Source organism: Lacerta agilis, chromosome 15 (genome assembly GCF_009819535.1).
Source record: "Lacerta agilis isolate rLacAgi1 chromosome 15, rLacAgi1.pri, whole genome shotgun sequence".
Taxonomy (NCBI): Eukaryota; Metazoa; Chordata; class Lepidosauria; order Squamata; family Lacertidae; genus Lacerta; species Lacerta agilis.
Window position 1 is genome coordinate 43,582,686 of NC_046326.1, and position 15,599 is coordinate 43,598,284.

Consider the following 15,599-nt stretch of genomic DNA (forward strand, 5'->3'; position numbering starts at 1 on the left):
CAAACCAGGATTTTATTTTTTTTGGGGGGGGGGGGCTAACAAACCCTTGGCTGTGGGGTGGCTTGCAGGGTAATCGGACAAAGCGTGGTTAGAACAAACTGTGGTTCAGTGGTAAGTGCAAACTATGGGCATAGAATGAAGCTGGATGCTGGACGATTCGGGACAGATAAAAGGAAGGACTTGTTCACGCAGTGCATGAACTGTGGAACTCTCTGCCACGGGAGGCAGTGATGGCCACCAGATTGGAAGGCCTTAAAAGAGTAGACAAATTCCTGAAAGAGGAAGCAGCCATCAGTGGCTACTAGCTGCCATGGCTATCCTCTGCCTCCACTGTCAGAGGCAGGTGAACTTCTGAATACACTTGCTGGAAACCCCAGGGTGGGAGAGGGCCCTTGCGCTCGAATCCTGCTTGTGCGTTTCCCTTGGGGGCATCTGCTCCGCCTCTGTGAGAGGAGGAGGCTGGATTTTTGGAACCTCAAGCTCCAGAGGCAGTCTACCTAGATTCCTAGGGATATGTGGGCTCTGTGAGGACAGAAGGCTGGCCTAGATGGGCCCCCCATGGCCTGATCCAGCAGCCTTTCTTTTCTCACATTCTTACAGACAAACCAGTGTTTAGCACTCTGTGGAAATGCAAGCAATGTAACCATTACATATCCCCAACCTGCTAGGATTTCTGATGCTCACAACAACAAACAGCTAGTCCCCAATATGTCCCCCCACCTTGCGCTTGGGCTCCACGTGGAGCAGGAGGTTGTTGACAATGTCAAGGATCATGGCGTATTGCGCCGGGTTGGTGGAAATCTCCAGGTCGTGGTGGATGAGAGTGAAGGTGTCCGCGGCCCCTGGAGGGTGGGGGGGGTAAGAAGAGGGCAGAAAGATGCCCCCAAAGTCCATTCAGAACCATGAGGACTGGAACTCACTGCTCAGGGACGCAAAGGCAGAAGGTCCCTGGTGGGATCTTGGAGGAGGGCTGGGGAAAGTCCCTCCTGGCTGAAAGGCTGGAGAGCCTGGGCTGCCAGTCAGTGCTGGCAATACTGAGCCGAGTGGAGCAACGGCTCGGCTCAGGATAAGGCAGCTTCCTCTGTCCCCTGGCACCCCCACTACGCGCCCCCCCCACTTGCCAGTCCCTCTGCTTCTCCTGGCTCCGCACCTTCCTGCTTCTTGAGGAGGTCCTCCTTCTCAGGGTGGGCCGGCGGCTCAGGCGGCTTGATCTCGGTGGCCAGCTCGGGGTTGATGTCGTGGCTGTAGCTGATGTAGTACATGCGGCAGCTGCACCGTGAGATGATGCGCTGGACCTGCTGGGTGGGCTGCACCTCGTGCGGCTGGTTCCAGTCTGGTTGGGGGGTGGGCGGAGGCAAAGAGTCGCAGGTCAGATTCCCAGGCAGCTGAAAGAACAGCGCCCGCCCTTCCCAAACCCCTGCCACGCTCCCCGCCGAAGGAGGTAGGCGCTCGGCTCTCCGGCTTGGCCTGCCTCTTCTTCCCTCGGCGCACTGACCTGTGGTGGTGCTGACCATGCCGCCCACTGCCTGCCCGCTCTCCATCAGCTCCTGCACGGAGTCCAGGCTTCGCTGGCGGTGCTCCTCGATGTTCTTGACCTGGGGGTGACGGAGGCAGGGAGCAGGGGTGAGGGAGAGGGAGGAAGGGCAGCTTCCGGGGCAAAAGCAGGGTTCAAAATTTGCCAGGCGCCAGGCACATTTTGCCCCTGAGACCACTTCTTTTGGCAAGGTGTGTGTTGTGGGGAGCAGCACCCACCTCTAGCCAGAGCTGCACGTCTTCGTGCTCAGAGGGGCTGCTCTCGGTGGTGGCAAAGTACTGCATCCCGTCCAGCAGGCAGGTCCAGGAGGTCTTCTGTTTGAGGGTGTCCCCGTACCAGGCTGGGTGGTGCTGGCACTGGAGCAGCTGAGCTTTGGCGGCCGAGACAATCACACAGCCCTCCGTCTCTGCCCCGCGGAGGACCATCTGGGGTGGGAGGAGGAGCAGGAGATGGCAACAGGCAATGTTTCACTCCAAAGAGACAGGGTGGTGCAGTGGTTAGAATGCTGGGCTAGGGACCAGGGTTCAAATCCCCACTCAGCCATCAAGCTCTTGCCTTGGGCCAGTGACCACCTCTCAGCTTACCCTACCTCACAGGGTCGTTGTGGGGATCAACTGAGGAACAGGACCTGGGAGAGACTAGGGTTCAAATCCCCGCTTGGTCCATGACGCTCACTGGGTGACCTTGAGGGGTGAGTCATGGCCTTTCTCAACCCAGCCTACCTGACAGGGTTATTGTGGGGCTAAAATGGGGAGTGAAGAACCAGGGACACCGCCTTGAGCTCCTTGGAGGAAAAGGGGACATGTGAATATAACACCCTCCCATCAGATGTCCAAGGAATAAACAACTATCTGACGATTAGAAGACATCTGAAGTTTTTTAATGACTGGTGTTTTAATGTATTTTTAATCTTTGTTGGAAGCCACACAGAGTGGCTGGGGAGACCCAGCCGGATGGGTGGGCTAAAAGTAATGAATTATTATTGTTTTTGTTATGATGAATAAATAAAGTCACTAAAAGACTGGAGTGACATCAAATATATGATCCAAGGATGGCGTCTCAGCCACCAGCAACTGAAGGTGGCAGGTGCTCCTTCACTGGAGGTTTTTAAAACAGAGGCCATCTATGAGGGATTCTGTAACTATGATCCCTGCATTGCAGGAGGTTGGAGTAGATGACCCTTCCAACTCTACAATTCTATGAATAGCACTTAACACCATACAGCAAAATCCATATAAGAAAAGTTTAAAACAGACACCATTTAACTATTGTGGAATGGTCCATTCTTAATTACCTTCATGGGCTGGGCAGAATAAGAAAGTTTTCAGCAGGCTTTTAAAAGTCAGAACAAAAAGCACCTGCTGAACCTTCAGTGGAAGGGAGTTCCACAGGGCTGTGCAATTAACACTAAGGACTAGTCACTTTGCTGTTGTCATATGACCCCCACAGACCTGGGGAATGACCTACGACATTCCTGCAAGTGAATCTCCTTTGATAAGATGCAGGCTAACCCCCTCAAAACAGTCAGCCCCCCCCCAAAAGCTGCCCAACCAAGCAAAGAATCCCTACAACCCTGACTGCTCACTCCGCTAGGCAAGAGGTGGCAGCAGCCCCCATTTCCCCCCCATCAGGGAGGCAAGAGCGGGGCTGCGGCAGGTGGTAGTGGCAAATACCTGGCAGTTGACCAGCTCGATAAGGCAGTTTCGGTTGAAGATGTCGTCCGTCTGGCAGGCAGCAATGCCACACAGCTGCTCGCTCACCCCTGAATCCTCCTCTGTGAACACCACAAAGCGGTCCGTCTCCTCTATCAGCTTCTTGAGCATGTAGGCTCCTGGGAGGGGGGGGGTGCACAGATTTCAAGAGTTGGGGGGAACCCCAAGGGCCAACTAGTGCACCCCTCAAAAGACAAAAGGCTGGGGTGAGAGGTGGGTGTAGGAAGAGCTCTGGGGTCTGGGTGTGAGAGGAAAAGTACACAGAGCTGGACCGGGAAAGTTTGGCCACAGTAGTTCATGCGCTGCTGACTTCAGGACTGGACTACTGCAGTGCGCTCTGTGTGGGGCTTCCAGTGCATGTGATTCAGAAGCTGCAGTTGGTGCAGGCTGCTGCAGCCCAATTGCTGACAGGAGCAAGGCTTTGTCAGCATTGAACTCCTGTGCTCAGATATATGCACTGGTTGCCAATTTGTTACTGCGCAAATTTCAAATTCAGCCCGTAATAACTTGGGACCAATTTGCCTACAATACCACCTGAGCCCACATGCACCTCGCTTGACTACTCTGATCGGCAGAACTTGCCCTGTTACAAGAGCCACATTATATCACCTGCACTTGGGAACTCCCTGCCTCTTGATATCAGACAGGCGCCTTTGCTGCACTCTTTTCAGCTAAAGACGTTCTTGTTTAGACAAGCCTGTCCAGATGTTCAGCCTATTGTTTTGCTGACTTTTCAAAAGTCTCAAATTATTGCTAATTCTTCTCAGGGATGTTTTATTGCTTTATCTTTCTCATCAACAGCTCAGAGGTTTCTTTACAATGGAGCAGTGTGTATAGATTTTATGTAACAAGCAAAATAAAGAAAGGAGGAAGCTAAAAAAGTGACGTTCTTTCCCACTTCCTCTCTCCGCTCTATGGTGCGTTTCAAGGCTCAGGTCCGTTCTATGGGGTCCAGCTCAGATATTTACATACACCCTCCCCTCTTTTTCTGTCGGGGGGAATGGGACACTGATCCATCAGTGATTAGTGACCGGGGTGTGTGTGTGCTTATAAAACTTGCTCCAAAATTGAAAACCCCCACACGCGAAAGGAGGGGCTCTTGACAATTGCTCCACCTGCTACTTTACAGCCGACCCCTTTCCCCCTCCCTCACCTCCGGAGGGGCTGCGCTCCGTCCGAGTGCTGCTGGGTGGGGCGATGGCCCTCAGCGGAGGCTGGTAGCTGGGGGGAGGCCCCCTCTTGGGCTTCTTGGCCGGCAGCTGGGGGTCAATCCTGAGCCCCTTCAGGGCCTCAGTGGAGAGGTTGCGCTTGAGGACCGCCGCTTTCTTGTAGCCGTCATAGAGGCCAAAGGCGATGTCCCGGTTTGTTGTGGTCCAGGAAGCCCGCAAGTCCACCAGGTGCAGCTGGTGCGTGTGGAAGACGTCGTCCCCGTCGCGAAGAGGCAGCTCCTGGCGGGGAGGGGAGGCTGTCAGGCACCACATGTGCCCCAGGGGAGGAGGCAGCGCAAGGGAATGACGGGGCCAGGAGCAGCACATCACGACTGCTTGTCACACGACTGCTTGCGTGCGCGCACACACACACACACACACACACAGACAGGAAAGCCTGGAGAGCTTCTAACAAAAAGTGTGGATAATGTGGAGCTACTGGTTCCACAGATCTTCCAGATCATGGGGACTAGAAACTTAAGTTTGTTTTTCAAGGGAAGAGCCAAATCTCGGGGACAGAGCACCTGCTCAGCTTGCAGAATGCTTGCACTTTGGGGGCTGAGGAAACCCCCCCTGCCTGAAACCTGGGGAAAGGCATGCTCCCTGCTGAAGGAAGGGGGGCTCCTGTGCCGCTGCTGCCCACCTCCTCGGCGGTGCGGACGCTGTGGCGCTGGTAGGCGAGGGAGGAGAGGCTGAGGAGGTGGGTCTTCTTGACCAGGGAGTCCAGGCGGTGGTCGGCATTCTCGTCGCAGGTGGAGGCCATCAGGTGCACCGTGACAAGGCTCAGGTCGCTCATCATCTGTGTGATGCTCCACTCGGAGATGAGGCGCCGCATCACCGTCCCAGCTGCAGGGTGAGAAGGGCGGTGTGAGAGAGGGAGGGGAGCAGCCAGATCTCCTCCCAGTTCCCCCCCCCCCGTGGGCCCACTCACCCTGGGGGATGAGCCTCTGGGTGCCTCGCGTGAAGATGTGCCCCTGCCCACACTCCAGCTGGATGCCACGCTGCTGAGCAAAGGAGGCCCAGTAATGCACCTGTGGGAGAGCAGGAGAAACAGGAGCTGCTTTTGTCTGGGTCTACGGGGAAGTTCGCTCAAACAAGGCACACAGGATTGGGGGGGGGCAGAGGTTTTCCACTCTCCCTCTTCTGCAGCGCGACACCCTACTCCCCCCAGAGCCAGCTGGTCTAGCGGTGCCGCTGCTCTTTCCAGGAACCATGCAAATTGCATAATGCGAAGAGCCGACCATCCACCGAGCGACAATGGCCAGGCTGCAATTCTAACCTGGGCTTCCCAAACTCGGGTCTCCAGCTATTTTCGGACTACAGTTCCCATCATTCCTGACCAATGGTCCTGCCAGTTAAGGATGATGGGAGCTGCAGTCCCAAAACAGCTGGAGACCTCCTGGGGTTTCCAACAATGGATTTTCAGAAGCAGAGCCACTGTGGCTAGGAGCCATTGATAGCCCAAGCATTTGTCCAATCCTGTTTATTAATTAGTTATTTTTTGCCAAATCATTTTTATTGATTTTTCCTCATTTTTACCAAATCAGCCACAACAAAACAAATTTTGCAAAAATTGGTTTCCCGCACTCCGTTCTTGATGCGCCTAAAGTTTCTTCTTGTTGCTGCGTTACTTCCCTAGTTACTTCTAATTCACATTCCATTCCTTACTATTAACTTTATATTACAACAGTTGGTTGTTGTTTTAAAACTTGCTGTCCTTAACCATCAGCAATCCACTTGCCAATTTCTGCACGTACAATATTTTAACACTTACAATATCTGCAAGTAAGGTTAGTCAAATAATTATCAGTCCAGAATAAATGATAATTATTATCATTTCTAAAAGTTATTTGAATTTATTGGCTAATCCTGTTTAAAAGCCACCCAGGTTGGTGGCCCTCAATGTGCTGTGTGAATAAGTTCTTCCCTTTTCTTGCAACATGCAGCTTCCATGGGCGTCCCTAAGTCCTAGTGCTATAAATCTGGGGGTCTTTACCATGCCAGTTGCCCCTTACACCCCTCCCCACTCGAGCCAATGGGCTTCCCAAGTGCAAATCTGAAGCCAGGTGAGACTCCACCCCACATCGACTTGTGGGAGCCTGGCCTGCATCTCACCTGGAGCTTTGGGAAGAGGGCTGTGAAGGAGAGCTGCCGGTAGTGCTGGCCCAGCTTCTTCCTGATGGGCTTCAGGTTCCCGAAAAGTTTTCCCCGGCAGATGGGGCGCGTGACGCTGGTCCATGTGGCCCAGAAGTTCTGCATCCAGCGCAGAGTGCTGCTGTAGAGCAAGATGCGGGGCTGGGAGGGCTCTGCGGAACAGAAAAGTTGTCAAGATCAGATCATCATCGCCATCAAGACAACAAGTCCCAGGGCAGGGACTTATACTCCCTTTAAATGGGATACTTGATCTTTAATTGCACTTTATTCATAGCAATATGGATGTCCTCAGAAGGTGGGCTCTCTTTTGTTGGGGTTTTTAATAATAATAATTTTCATTGATTGATTGATTGATACCTTGCCCATCTGGCTGGGTTGCCCCCGCCACTCTGAAGTTGGAAGGGACCCTGGGGGTCAGGAATCTCAAGTAAAGCACCCCTGGCAGGTGGCCACCCAACCTCTGCTTAAAAACCTCCAAGGAAGGAGAGTTGACCACCTCCCGAGGGAGACCGTTCCACTGTCAAACAGTTCTTGCACTCAGAAAGCTCTTCCGGATATTTAGTTGGAAATTGTTTTTTAAATAATATTTTTATTGGTTTTACACATTTTCAAACATTTAAGTGAAAGGTTCTTTTGAACCTCCGGACCTCCTTCCCTCCCTGGCTTCCATATTTAAAATAAGATATTCTGCATCTTTTACCATTATCCATCTGTTATATATCCACAGTTACCATAGATAACCCTGCCAATGATTCTAACTGTTTATAGTGGTCTTTTAAACGAATTAAGAATTTACTCCAGTCTTTTCAAAATACTTTATCTTCCTGATATTTACTTGGAAATTAAAATATTTCCTCTTGAGGGAATCAGACTCAGCCTGGCTCCTGTACCCTACCCTATATAAAAGTGGGGGGAACACATGACCCTGTCTTCTGTCATGGATGCTTCAGCTGAGATTCCAGCATCGCAGGGGGTTGGACTAGATCAGTGTTTTTCAACCACTGTTCCGCGGCACACTAGTGTGCCGCGAGATGTTGCCTGGTGTGCCGTGGGAAAAATTGAAAAATTACTTTATATATAGTCAATATAGGCACAGAGTTAATTTTTTTAACATTTTCTAATGGTGGTGTGCCTCGTGATTTTTTTCATGAAACAAGTGTGCCTTTGCCCAAAAAAGGTTGAAAAACACTGGACTAGATGACCCTTGGGGGTCCTTTCCACCTCTACGATTCTACAATTCCGCACTCACCGCCGCTGGGCCGCGTCAGGTCCATGCAGATGCAGAGGTTGAGGTTCTCGGAGCGGAAGGCGCGGTAGGAGTCGTAGTCCTGGCCCACGGGCACCTCGGGAAGGAACTCTGGGGAGCGCAGCACCACCCCGTGGTGGTCGTGGGGGTTCCCGTGGCACAGCCACGTCAGGTCCAGTGTCATGCACAGCTGCGGCAGGTGCAGGAAGCAGCAGTCGTCATACCTGCCCCGGAGGAGGAGGAGGAGGAGGAGGGTCAAACGAGTATTACACCCCACGGCAGGAGGGGAGCACCCTGGGGAATCTCGGCCTCATATGGATATTAATATAATTAATAAAGACATAATATTGTGCTTTGATGTTGTAACCCATCCTGGGACCTAGGAGTCAAAGGCAGCCAATTATTAAATAATAGCAGTGCTTTTTTCTGGTGGGAACACAGGGGGTACGCATACCCCTAAACATTTTGTGAATCTTTGTACTTTTGTCCATTTACTGTATTTATTTTTCACGATTTGAACTATAAAATGGTGTTTTTCTTGAGTCAAAATAAGATTACCCCTAAACATTTTTTAGAACAAAAGCACTGAATAATAGTAATAATAATAATAATAAGGCACCTTTATGCTCATTTTTCTTTACGCGAGGACAACTCTTATCCGGGTTTTTTCTTTCTTTCAGTGGCTTGCTAGACTCACTTGCTTAGCCCACATAACCCCCCCCCCCTGTATTCTGCATGCCTGGTTCATGCTTTGGTTTCCCATCTTTCCATTTCCACCTACTGCTCTCTCTGGCTCCCTTCCCACGCTACATTCCTGGGATTCTCTGGTTACTGAAGAAACGCCAACAGAGGCAGGATTCAGTACCAAACGCCTGGGCAAACGTGATAGCGCCCTCCCCTGAAGAACCACCTCTCTCCCCCGCGCTCCTGCCCCCGAAGCCCCTTCCCATGGCTGCTTACTTGGAGGCTGTCCGGACGTTGACATCCAGGTCCCCCTTGAAGACAAACTGCCCCGGGCGCCAGTGGAAGGAGAGGTGGCTCCACTCCCAGTGCATGTTCTCCGTGGTGTTGTAGGGGTCCTGCGGCAGAAGGCGAGGTTGGAGCAGAGACCACACTGCCCCCCTTGTTGGTGGCCGCCCAAGCCCCCGACCCGCCGGGCTCCCTCCATGCACTGCCCCGCCCCGCCCCGCCGGGCCTCACCTCCGTGGCCACCTGGTGCAGGTTGGCCTGCTCAATGTCCATGTGCCAGTCGCCGTGGAGGAGCAGGCGGCTCTTGTCCCACCAGGGCAGGGGGGCGCTGGGGTCCTCGGAGGGCTTGGTCAGCAGGTCAATGGCCTGCCCAATCAGCGTCCAGGCCGGGTCCCAGCACGGGCCCCACACGATGGTGTACTGGAAGACCTCGGCTGCGAAGGACAGGGGGCTCAGGCGCGGAAAAGCACACTCCTCCATTCAGAACCATGAAGACCAGGTACCTGTTTCGTTTTGACCGGGTGAGCTGTAGCTCACGGCCAGAGCCCCTGCTTTGCCTGCAGAAGGACCCTGGCTCCATCCGCTGCAGCACGTCCAGGTAGGGTTGGGATAGGCCCCCCCTGCCTGAACCCCTGGAGAGATGCTGCCAGACAGTGTAGGCTCCATGGGCTTGGGATAAAGCAGCTTCCTGTTTAAGTCAGCTGTTTATTCCACCCCATGAAGACAGGAACCTTACTTAACTTTCAAGGGAAGTGACCAAAGCTCAATGAGCTTTGCAAGCAGAAGGTCCCTGGTAAGAAACAATAACAGTAACAACTTTTGTTTTATATATAGCTGCTGTAAACCATGCTGGGGTTTTAAATGAACAATGGCATATAAATATTTTAATAAACACAATGCAGTAAAATACTATTATTCTGAATTCTAGATTCAGTCCCCAGAGGCATCACCTCTGGTGGGCTGGGAAAGATTTCCTGCCTGAAGTTCTGAGGAGCTGCTGCCAGTCCGTGCTGGCAGTACTGAGCTAAATGGACTAAGAGTCAGGCAGCTTCCAGCATTCCCATATCATTGCACTTTTCACTCCACCTTTCCTCTCTGACAACTTAGGGCACTGATTGTGGGTCTCACCAACCCAGCGCCCTGTTTTATCCTCACAACAACCTTATGAGGCAGGCTGGGCCATGAGACAGAGAGACTGGCCCAAAGTCACCCAGCGGGCTTCATGGCTCAGAGGAAATGTTAGTTCACACCTTCCTGGTTGGAGACCGACCCCTAAACCCAGCCTTCTTTGCCTTTGGGTGCCTGAATGTTGCGGGACTACAACTCCCTTCATTCCTGGCCGTTAGATTGGCTGTGGATGGTGGAAGTTGAAGGCGACAGCATTTGGGGGTCTAAGACAGAATCACTAGGCATGGAAGAACCATGCCACAGGTTCAATTCCTGGAAGCATCTCCAGTTTAAAAACAACAGACATTCTTTCTTTCTTTCTTTCTTTCTCTTTCTCTTTCCCTCTCCCCCCCATTTTATATTTCCCCCCTCTTCTCTCTTTCTGTTATGTTTTTCTATTCACATTAGCTTTTTAGTCTTGATAAAAATAATAATCTTTTTATCCCCCCCCCCCAAATTTTAATAAAAGAAAAAAGGACCAGGTGGCAGAAGTGGGATTGGGGCAAGGACCCTTCTCTCTGCCCAAGATCTGGGGGGGGGGGGGCATTGGGGCTGCCTCCTGCTCCTTCCTCCTAGCCTGGAAACCCTCGCGGGGACTCACAGTGGAAGTCGTGGTAGAACTTCAAGGGGGGCATGTTTCTCTCCACCGAGATGTCCCCCCACGGCGGCCCCAGCTTCAGCACTTGCCGCCGGCGGGAGCAAGGCTGGCCCCGCTGCTCTGCCCCGGCCAGACGCCCCGAGAGCCGCCAGTCCCGGATCTCAAACAGGTAGCGGGGGTAATCGCGGATCCGCACTGCAAAGTCAAGAGGTGGAGCGTCAGGAAAGGGCAGGTGAAGTGACCCAGGGGATGTAGGAGCGACAGCTCTCTGAGGGAGGCTGCAGCATTTGGGGCTTTTGGGAGAAAATGCGAGGAAGAGGCGGAATGGCAGAAATTTATAAAATGATGCATAGCCTGGAGAAATTGGAGAGGGGAAAATTTTCCTCCCTTCTCTCATAACACTGGAAGTCGTGAGCATCAATGAAGCTGAGTTTTGGAAGATCCGGGACAAGTAAAGAGAAACAACTTGTGCAGGGTTAAACTGTGGAACTCCCTCCCACAGGAGGCAGTGATGGCCACCAAGCTAGATGGCTTTAAAAGAGGATTAGCTGCATTCATGGAAGGAGTAGGTGGCTATCGACGGTGGCTCTGCTCTACCTGCACAGTTGGAGGCAGCAATGCTTCTGAATACCAGCTGCTGGAAACAAGGGGGGGGGGAACTGCTCTCGTGAATCCTGCTGCTTGCTTCCCATTGTGGCATCTGGCTGGCCTCTGTGAGAAGAGGATGCCGGACTAGACTGGCCATTGACCTGATGCAGCAGAGCTCTTCTTACGTCCCCAATAGTGCCTCTGAGCATGTGCAGAGGGGATTCCCCCCCCAACAAGTACCTACACAACCCACCCCGCATTCTCAAGACAAATGGAGAGGAGGAGTCCTGTGTACACACCACCCTGAGCTTCTTGGAGAAGAAAGGTGGGGTGTAAATGGAATGATAATAATGTTTAGAGCATTGGGTGGTTTATCAGTAATGCTCAACTTATTTATTTAATGTCCCACAATTTTTCCTCTGAGGAGCTCATGGGTTCCCCTCTCCGCGTTTAATCCCTATGAGGTAGTTGAAGCTGAGAGTCAGTGACTGGCACCCCCAAGCTTACCCGCAGCACTTCAGTGGGGATTCAAACCCTGCTCCTCCAGGGAGAGCCACACTCTGGCTCTCCCTCAAGATTTATGAGGCTCAATAACAAATCATTAATTAGCTGCAGCTGGCCCCCAAACAGTCACCTGAGGACAGCGCAGAGACCTTTCCACTAGAGAACCCCTGGGCTCTAGGGCTGGGCGACATTTGGTTATCAACATTGCGATATATCACCAGCTAAACCAAACCGGAAGACCGGAAGACTCACTTCCGGGTTTGTGGCATTCGGGAGCCAAAACATCCGGGTACCAAGGTGTTCAGGATCCAAGGTATGACTGTGTATCAATATATTGCCCAGCCCTACTGGGCTCCCTCCCTTCGCAGCCCCTCAAATACCCTCCCCACACGCCCTGGGATGAGGACAGCAAGCCCCCCCCCCCATGCTGGGAGCACCAGGCCCTCACCGAAGAAATTGTTGATGCTCCCCTTGACCATGCGGCACCAGTGGGTGATGAGGTCCAGCCCGTCAGCGGGAAAGGGGCTGGTGGCGTCCAGCTCGCGGATTTGCCGCAGGACCCTCTCGGCACCATGGAAAGACTCGTCAGCCAGCGCCACCAGCTCCAGGCCGGCCACTGTCCAAGTGAGGAGGGCTCTGCGCATGGGCGTGTTGCCATAGAGGCGCTGGGAGCGCTGGATGTAGATCTCGATGTTCTTCTTCTCCAGGGAGGCGTACAGCTCCTCGATCTTGCGGGCCGGCAGCAGCTCCCCGTGCTGCTTGCGCAGGGCGGCCACCTTGGCATCGAGCAGGTGCAGCCGCTTGGCGCTCTCCTTGCTCTCGTCCTTCATCAGCTCGTAGTTGTCACGCAGCTTCACCTCAAAGACGTCGTCCAGGAAGATCCAGGAGAACTGCTGGACTTTCAGCAGCAGGTCTGGAGGGAGCCGGGAGCCGGGGATTCCTCCGGCGCCAGCGCCGCTTCTGCTATGGAGGCCCTTCAGCCACTTCTGGATGCCCAGGGCTTCATCCAGGGTGGCCGAGAAGTCGTACTGGTAGGGGAACTCCACCGCCACGCTGGCGCACGACAGGGCCCAGACGCGGTTGCGCAGCGTGCTCAGGGAGTGGAAGGGCCCTCGGTGCAGGATCATCTCCTCCAGCTCAGGGAGGGCTTGCAGCTCGACCTCCTTCAAGACAAAGATGCTGTTGCCGTCAAAGCCGGCCGCCAGCCCTGGGCAGTAGGCGTGGAGAGACGGGCCATGGCGGTTGACCAGGAGGCGCTCGGCTGCCAGGCTCAGGTAGTGCATCTCCGAGACGAAGGCTGTGGCCTTGAGGGAGCTGAGCTCCAGCGTCAGGGTCAGCAGGCGCCGAGGAGGGGAGCTGGCCTCAGGGGAACCCCCCTCGGCGGGGGCGGGGTGGCTGTCAGGGGGCGGGGCAGTCCTTGGCGGGGACAGCAGGTCCCGCAGGGTCTCGTAACAGTGCAAGGTGGACAGGAGGTGCTGGAAGAGGTACATGTGGTTGGCGGGGCTCCAGAGGATGGTCAGGCTCTCGCCACACTGGACCTGGCGGGTGGAGAGGGGCAGAAGGGTGAGGCAGGAAAGAGGAGAGAGAGAAGGCAAGACCTACCCCCAAAACGCGGGGGAAGAAGTGGCTGAACGGTGGAAGATTCGGGACACAGAAGAGAAAGGAATTCTACATGCAGAGCGGAGTTAAACTGTGGAACTTGCTGCTGCTGCAGGAGGTGGTGATGGACCACCAACTGGGATGGCTTGATTTAAAGAGGATTGGGCAAATTCATGGAGGAGGAAGAGGGCTTAGCCTCTGGAAGCTGGGGTGGGGAGAGGGTGGGGAGGCTGGACTAGATGGGTCACTGGCCTGATCCAGCAGGCTCTGCTGACGTTTCTATGAAACCTCCTGGTCCAGATGCAGTCTATCTAGGGAGGCATCTGACCACAGGGCAAGGTAGGCCCCCTTTGGCCCAATCCAGGGGGGCTCCTCTTATGTCTTTATGTGCATCGATAATAATTATAACAACAAAATAAAAATTCTATACCGCCCTTCATCCAAAAAGCTCGGGGCAAGCCACAAAATAAAAATACAGTCGTACGTTGGTTTTCAAACAGCTTAGTTCTCGAACGTTTTGGCTCCCAAACGCCACAACCCCGGAAGTGAGTGTTCCGGTTTGCAAACCATTTTTGGAAGCCGAACGTCCTATGGGGCTTCCACAGCTTCTGATTGGCTGCAGGAACTTCCTGCAGCCAATCAGAAGGCGTGCTTTGGTTTTCAAACATTTTGGAAGTCGGGCGGACTTCCGGAACGGATTCCATTCGACTTCCGAGGTACGACTGTACAGGTAAGAGCACAAATAAATAGTTAAAAGAGAAACAAACAATAACGCCCCCCTCCCTTGATGCCCCTTCTCCCAAGGTCCCAGGGGAGCAGGGAATTGCTGCCCCTCCCCCCTCGACAAAGGTGGGCAGTGATACCTCCAGGGAGCGGATGCTGCTCCGATAGGTGAGGGAGAGGCTGGAGAGGTCGGCCAGGGGGCTGGGGATGGCAGGCGCTTTGCAGCAGGGCTGCATCTTCTCCGTGATGCTCTTCACCAAGGCCAGCGCCACCCCCTGGACACTGATGGTACAGCTCTCAGCACTGCCCAGCATGGTCAGGGTGTCCAGCCTGGCCTCTGTGGCCCCTGGTGGGGGGGGGGGAGGGAGAGAAGGAGAAGGAGAGGGAGGGAAGGAAGGAAGGAAGGAAGGAAGGAGGGAGAAAGATGGCACGCCAGTCAAGCTCCACTTATTTATTTATGATATGATTGTCTTATTGCATTATTAGAATTAATATCATTAATAACCACCTATACTTCAACCCGTCCATACAATGTTAAAAACAGTTGCAAACAACTCACAATCCATTTTTGTTTGTTTGTTTGTATGATGAAAAGAGAGTTCTGGGAACAGCAGTTTATTCTGGGTGCTGGGAACTGTAGCTCCACGAAGGGCGAACTACAGTTCCCATGATTCTTTTTGGGGGAGCGGCTGCTTTAAATTTATCTTATTTATTTATTTCATAATTTACAGACCTTGTAAAAATAAAAAAATAAAAAACCAGACAAACCTCAAAGCAGTTTACAAAAAGAATATAAAATAAAATCATTCAAAATCAGTAGCAAGAAGTGATTAAAATCAGCTAAAAGGCAGATGAAAAGCCAGGTTTCTTTCTCTATAGCATGGAGAGGCTTTGCAAAGGTGCCTGCCTGGTGTCAAGAGGCAGGGAGTTCCAAAGGGGGGAGTGTGCAACTCTAAATGACTGAAAATGATTTCTTCCTCTCTTGTAACACTAGAACTCAGACATCCAAGGAAGATGAATGCTGGAAGAAACAGGACGGATAAAGGGAAGTCCTTCTTCATGCTGCACTGAGTTAAAATTTGGAACTCACTCACTTGTGTTCCTAGGGAAGGGTGCCCCAATGGGTCACTGAGACCCATCTCCAGTCTGTCTGACTTTGGGGGGCAGAAACAGCCTCCACTGCACCTCAAAGCTCTTGTTCCGCCCCCCCCCCCAGCACTCACCGGCCAGGCTGGACAGAGTGAAGAGGTTGACATCCTCCACCTTCAGGTCAACCTTCCAGAGGACCCCCAGCTCCTCCCCAATAGAAAGAGCCTCCTCCTCCTCCTCCTCCTCTGGGCATCCCGGGGTCTCCTCCATCCTCTGGGGGCGCCAGAGGGACAGCACCCTGGAGAGGCACTCGGAGCAGGTGTCCGAAGACTCCACCTGCAGTCCGCGGAGGGTGCAGTCCAGGAAGAGGGTGTCAGCGTGGGTGCTGGAGGTGCCCAGAGGCTGGTTGTAGCTGCCCTGTGGAAGAGGCCAGAAAGGAGTCGCTGGGGCGTTGTGATCCCATGAGGACTAGCATCTCGGTTTCGTTTTTTTGGGTAGATACCGCTTT

The 15,599-nt window shown here is 53.2% G+C and overlaps 1 protein-coding gene across 3 annotated transcripts in view; it reads right to left on the reverse strand.

Moving 5' to 3' along the window:
* KIAA0100 (KIAA0100 ortholog) overlaps nucleotides 1-15,599 on the reverse strand; it is a 37,026-nt gene that overhangs the window by 5,920 nt on the left and 15,507 nt on the right. For 2 of the 3 annotated variants that reach the window (XR_004427942.1, XM_033171395.1), the window contains 16 exons: nucleotides 15,226-15,508; nucleotides 14,143-14,348; nucleotides 12,129-13,218; nucleotides 10,592-10,783; nucleotides 9,055-9,257; nucleotides 8,815-8,933; nucleotides 7,858-8,078; nucleotides 6,570-6,760; nucleotides 5,386-5,485; nucleotides 5,098-5,300; nucleotides 4,400-4,694; nucleotides 3,208-3,365; nucleotides 1,753-1,959; nucleotides 1,496-1,595; nucleotides 1,151-1,333; nucleotides 721-842 (listed from right to left, as the gene is read on the reverse strand). Coding sequence is in view for 2 of the 3 variants with exons in the window: in XM_033171395.1 (XP_033027286.1) it covers nucleotides 721-842; nucleotides 1,151-1,333; nucleotides 1,496-1,595; nucleotides 1,753-1,959; nucleotides 3,208-3,365; nucleotides 4,400-4,694; nucleotides 5,098-5,300; nucleotides 5,386-5,485; nucleotides 6,570-6,760; nucleotides 7,858-8,078; nucleotides 8,815-8,933; nucleotides 9,055-9,257; nucleotides 10,592-10,783; nucleotides 12,129-13,218; nucleotides 14,143-14,348; nucleotides 15,226-15,508 (3,873 nt within the window). In the remaining variant the exon portion in view is untranslated. The remainder of the gene's footprint in view (nucleotides 1-720; nucleotides 843-1,150; nucleotides 1,334-1,495; nucleotides 1,596-1,752; nucleotides 1,960-3,207; nucleotides 3,366-4,399; nucleotides 4,695-5,097; nucleotides 5,301-5,385; nucleotides 5,486-6,569; nucleotides 6,761-7,857; nucleotides 8,079-8,814; nucleotides 8,934-9,054; nucleotides 9,258-10,591; nucleotides 10,784-12,128; nucleotides 13,219-14,142; nucleotides 14,349-15,225; nucleotides 15,509-15,599) is intronic. The other variant, XM_033171394.1, reaches the window with a different exon arrangement.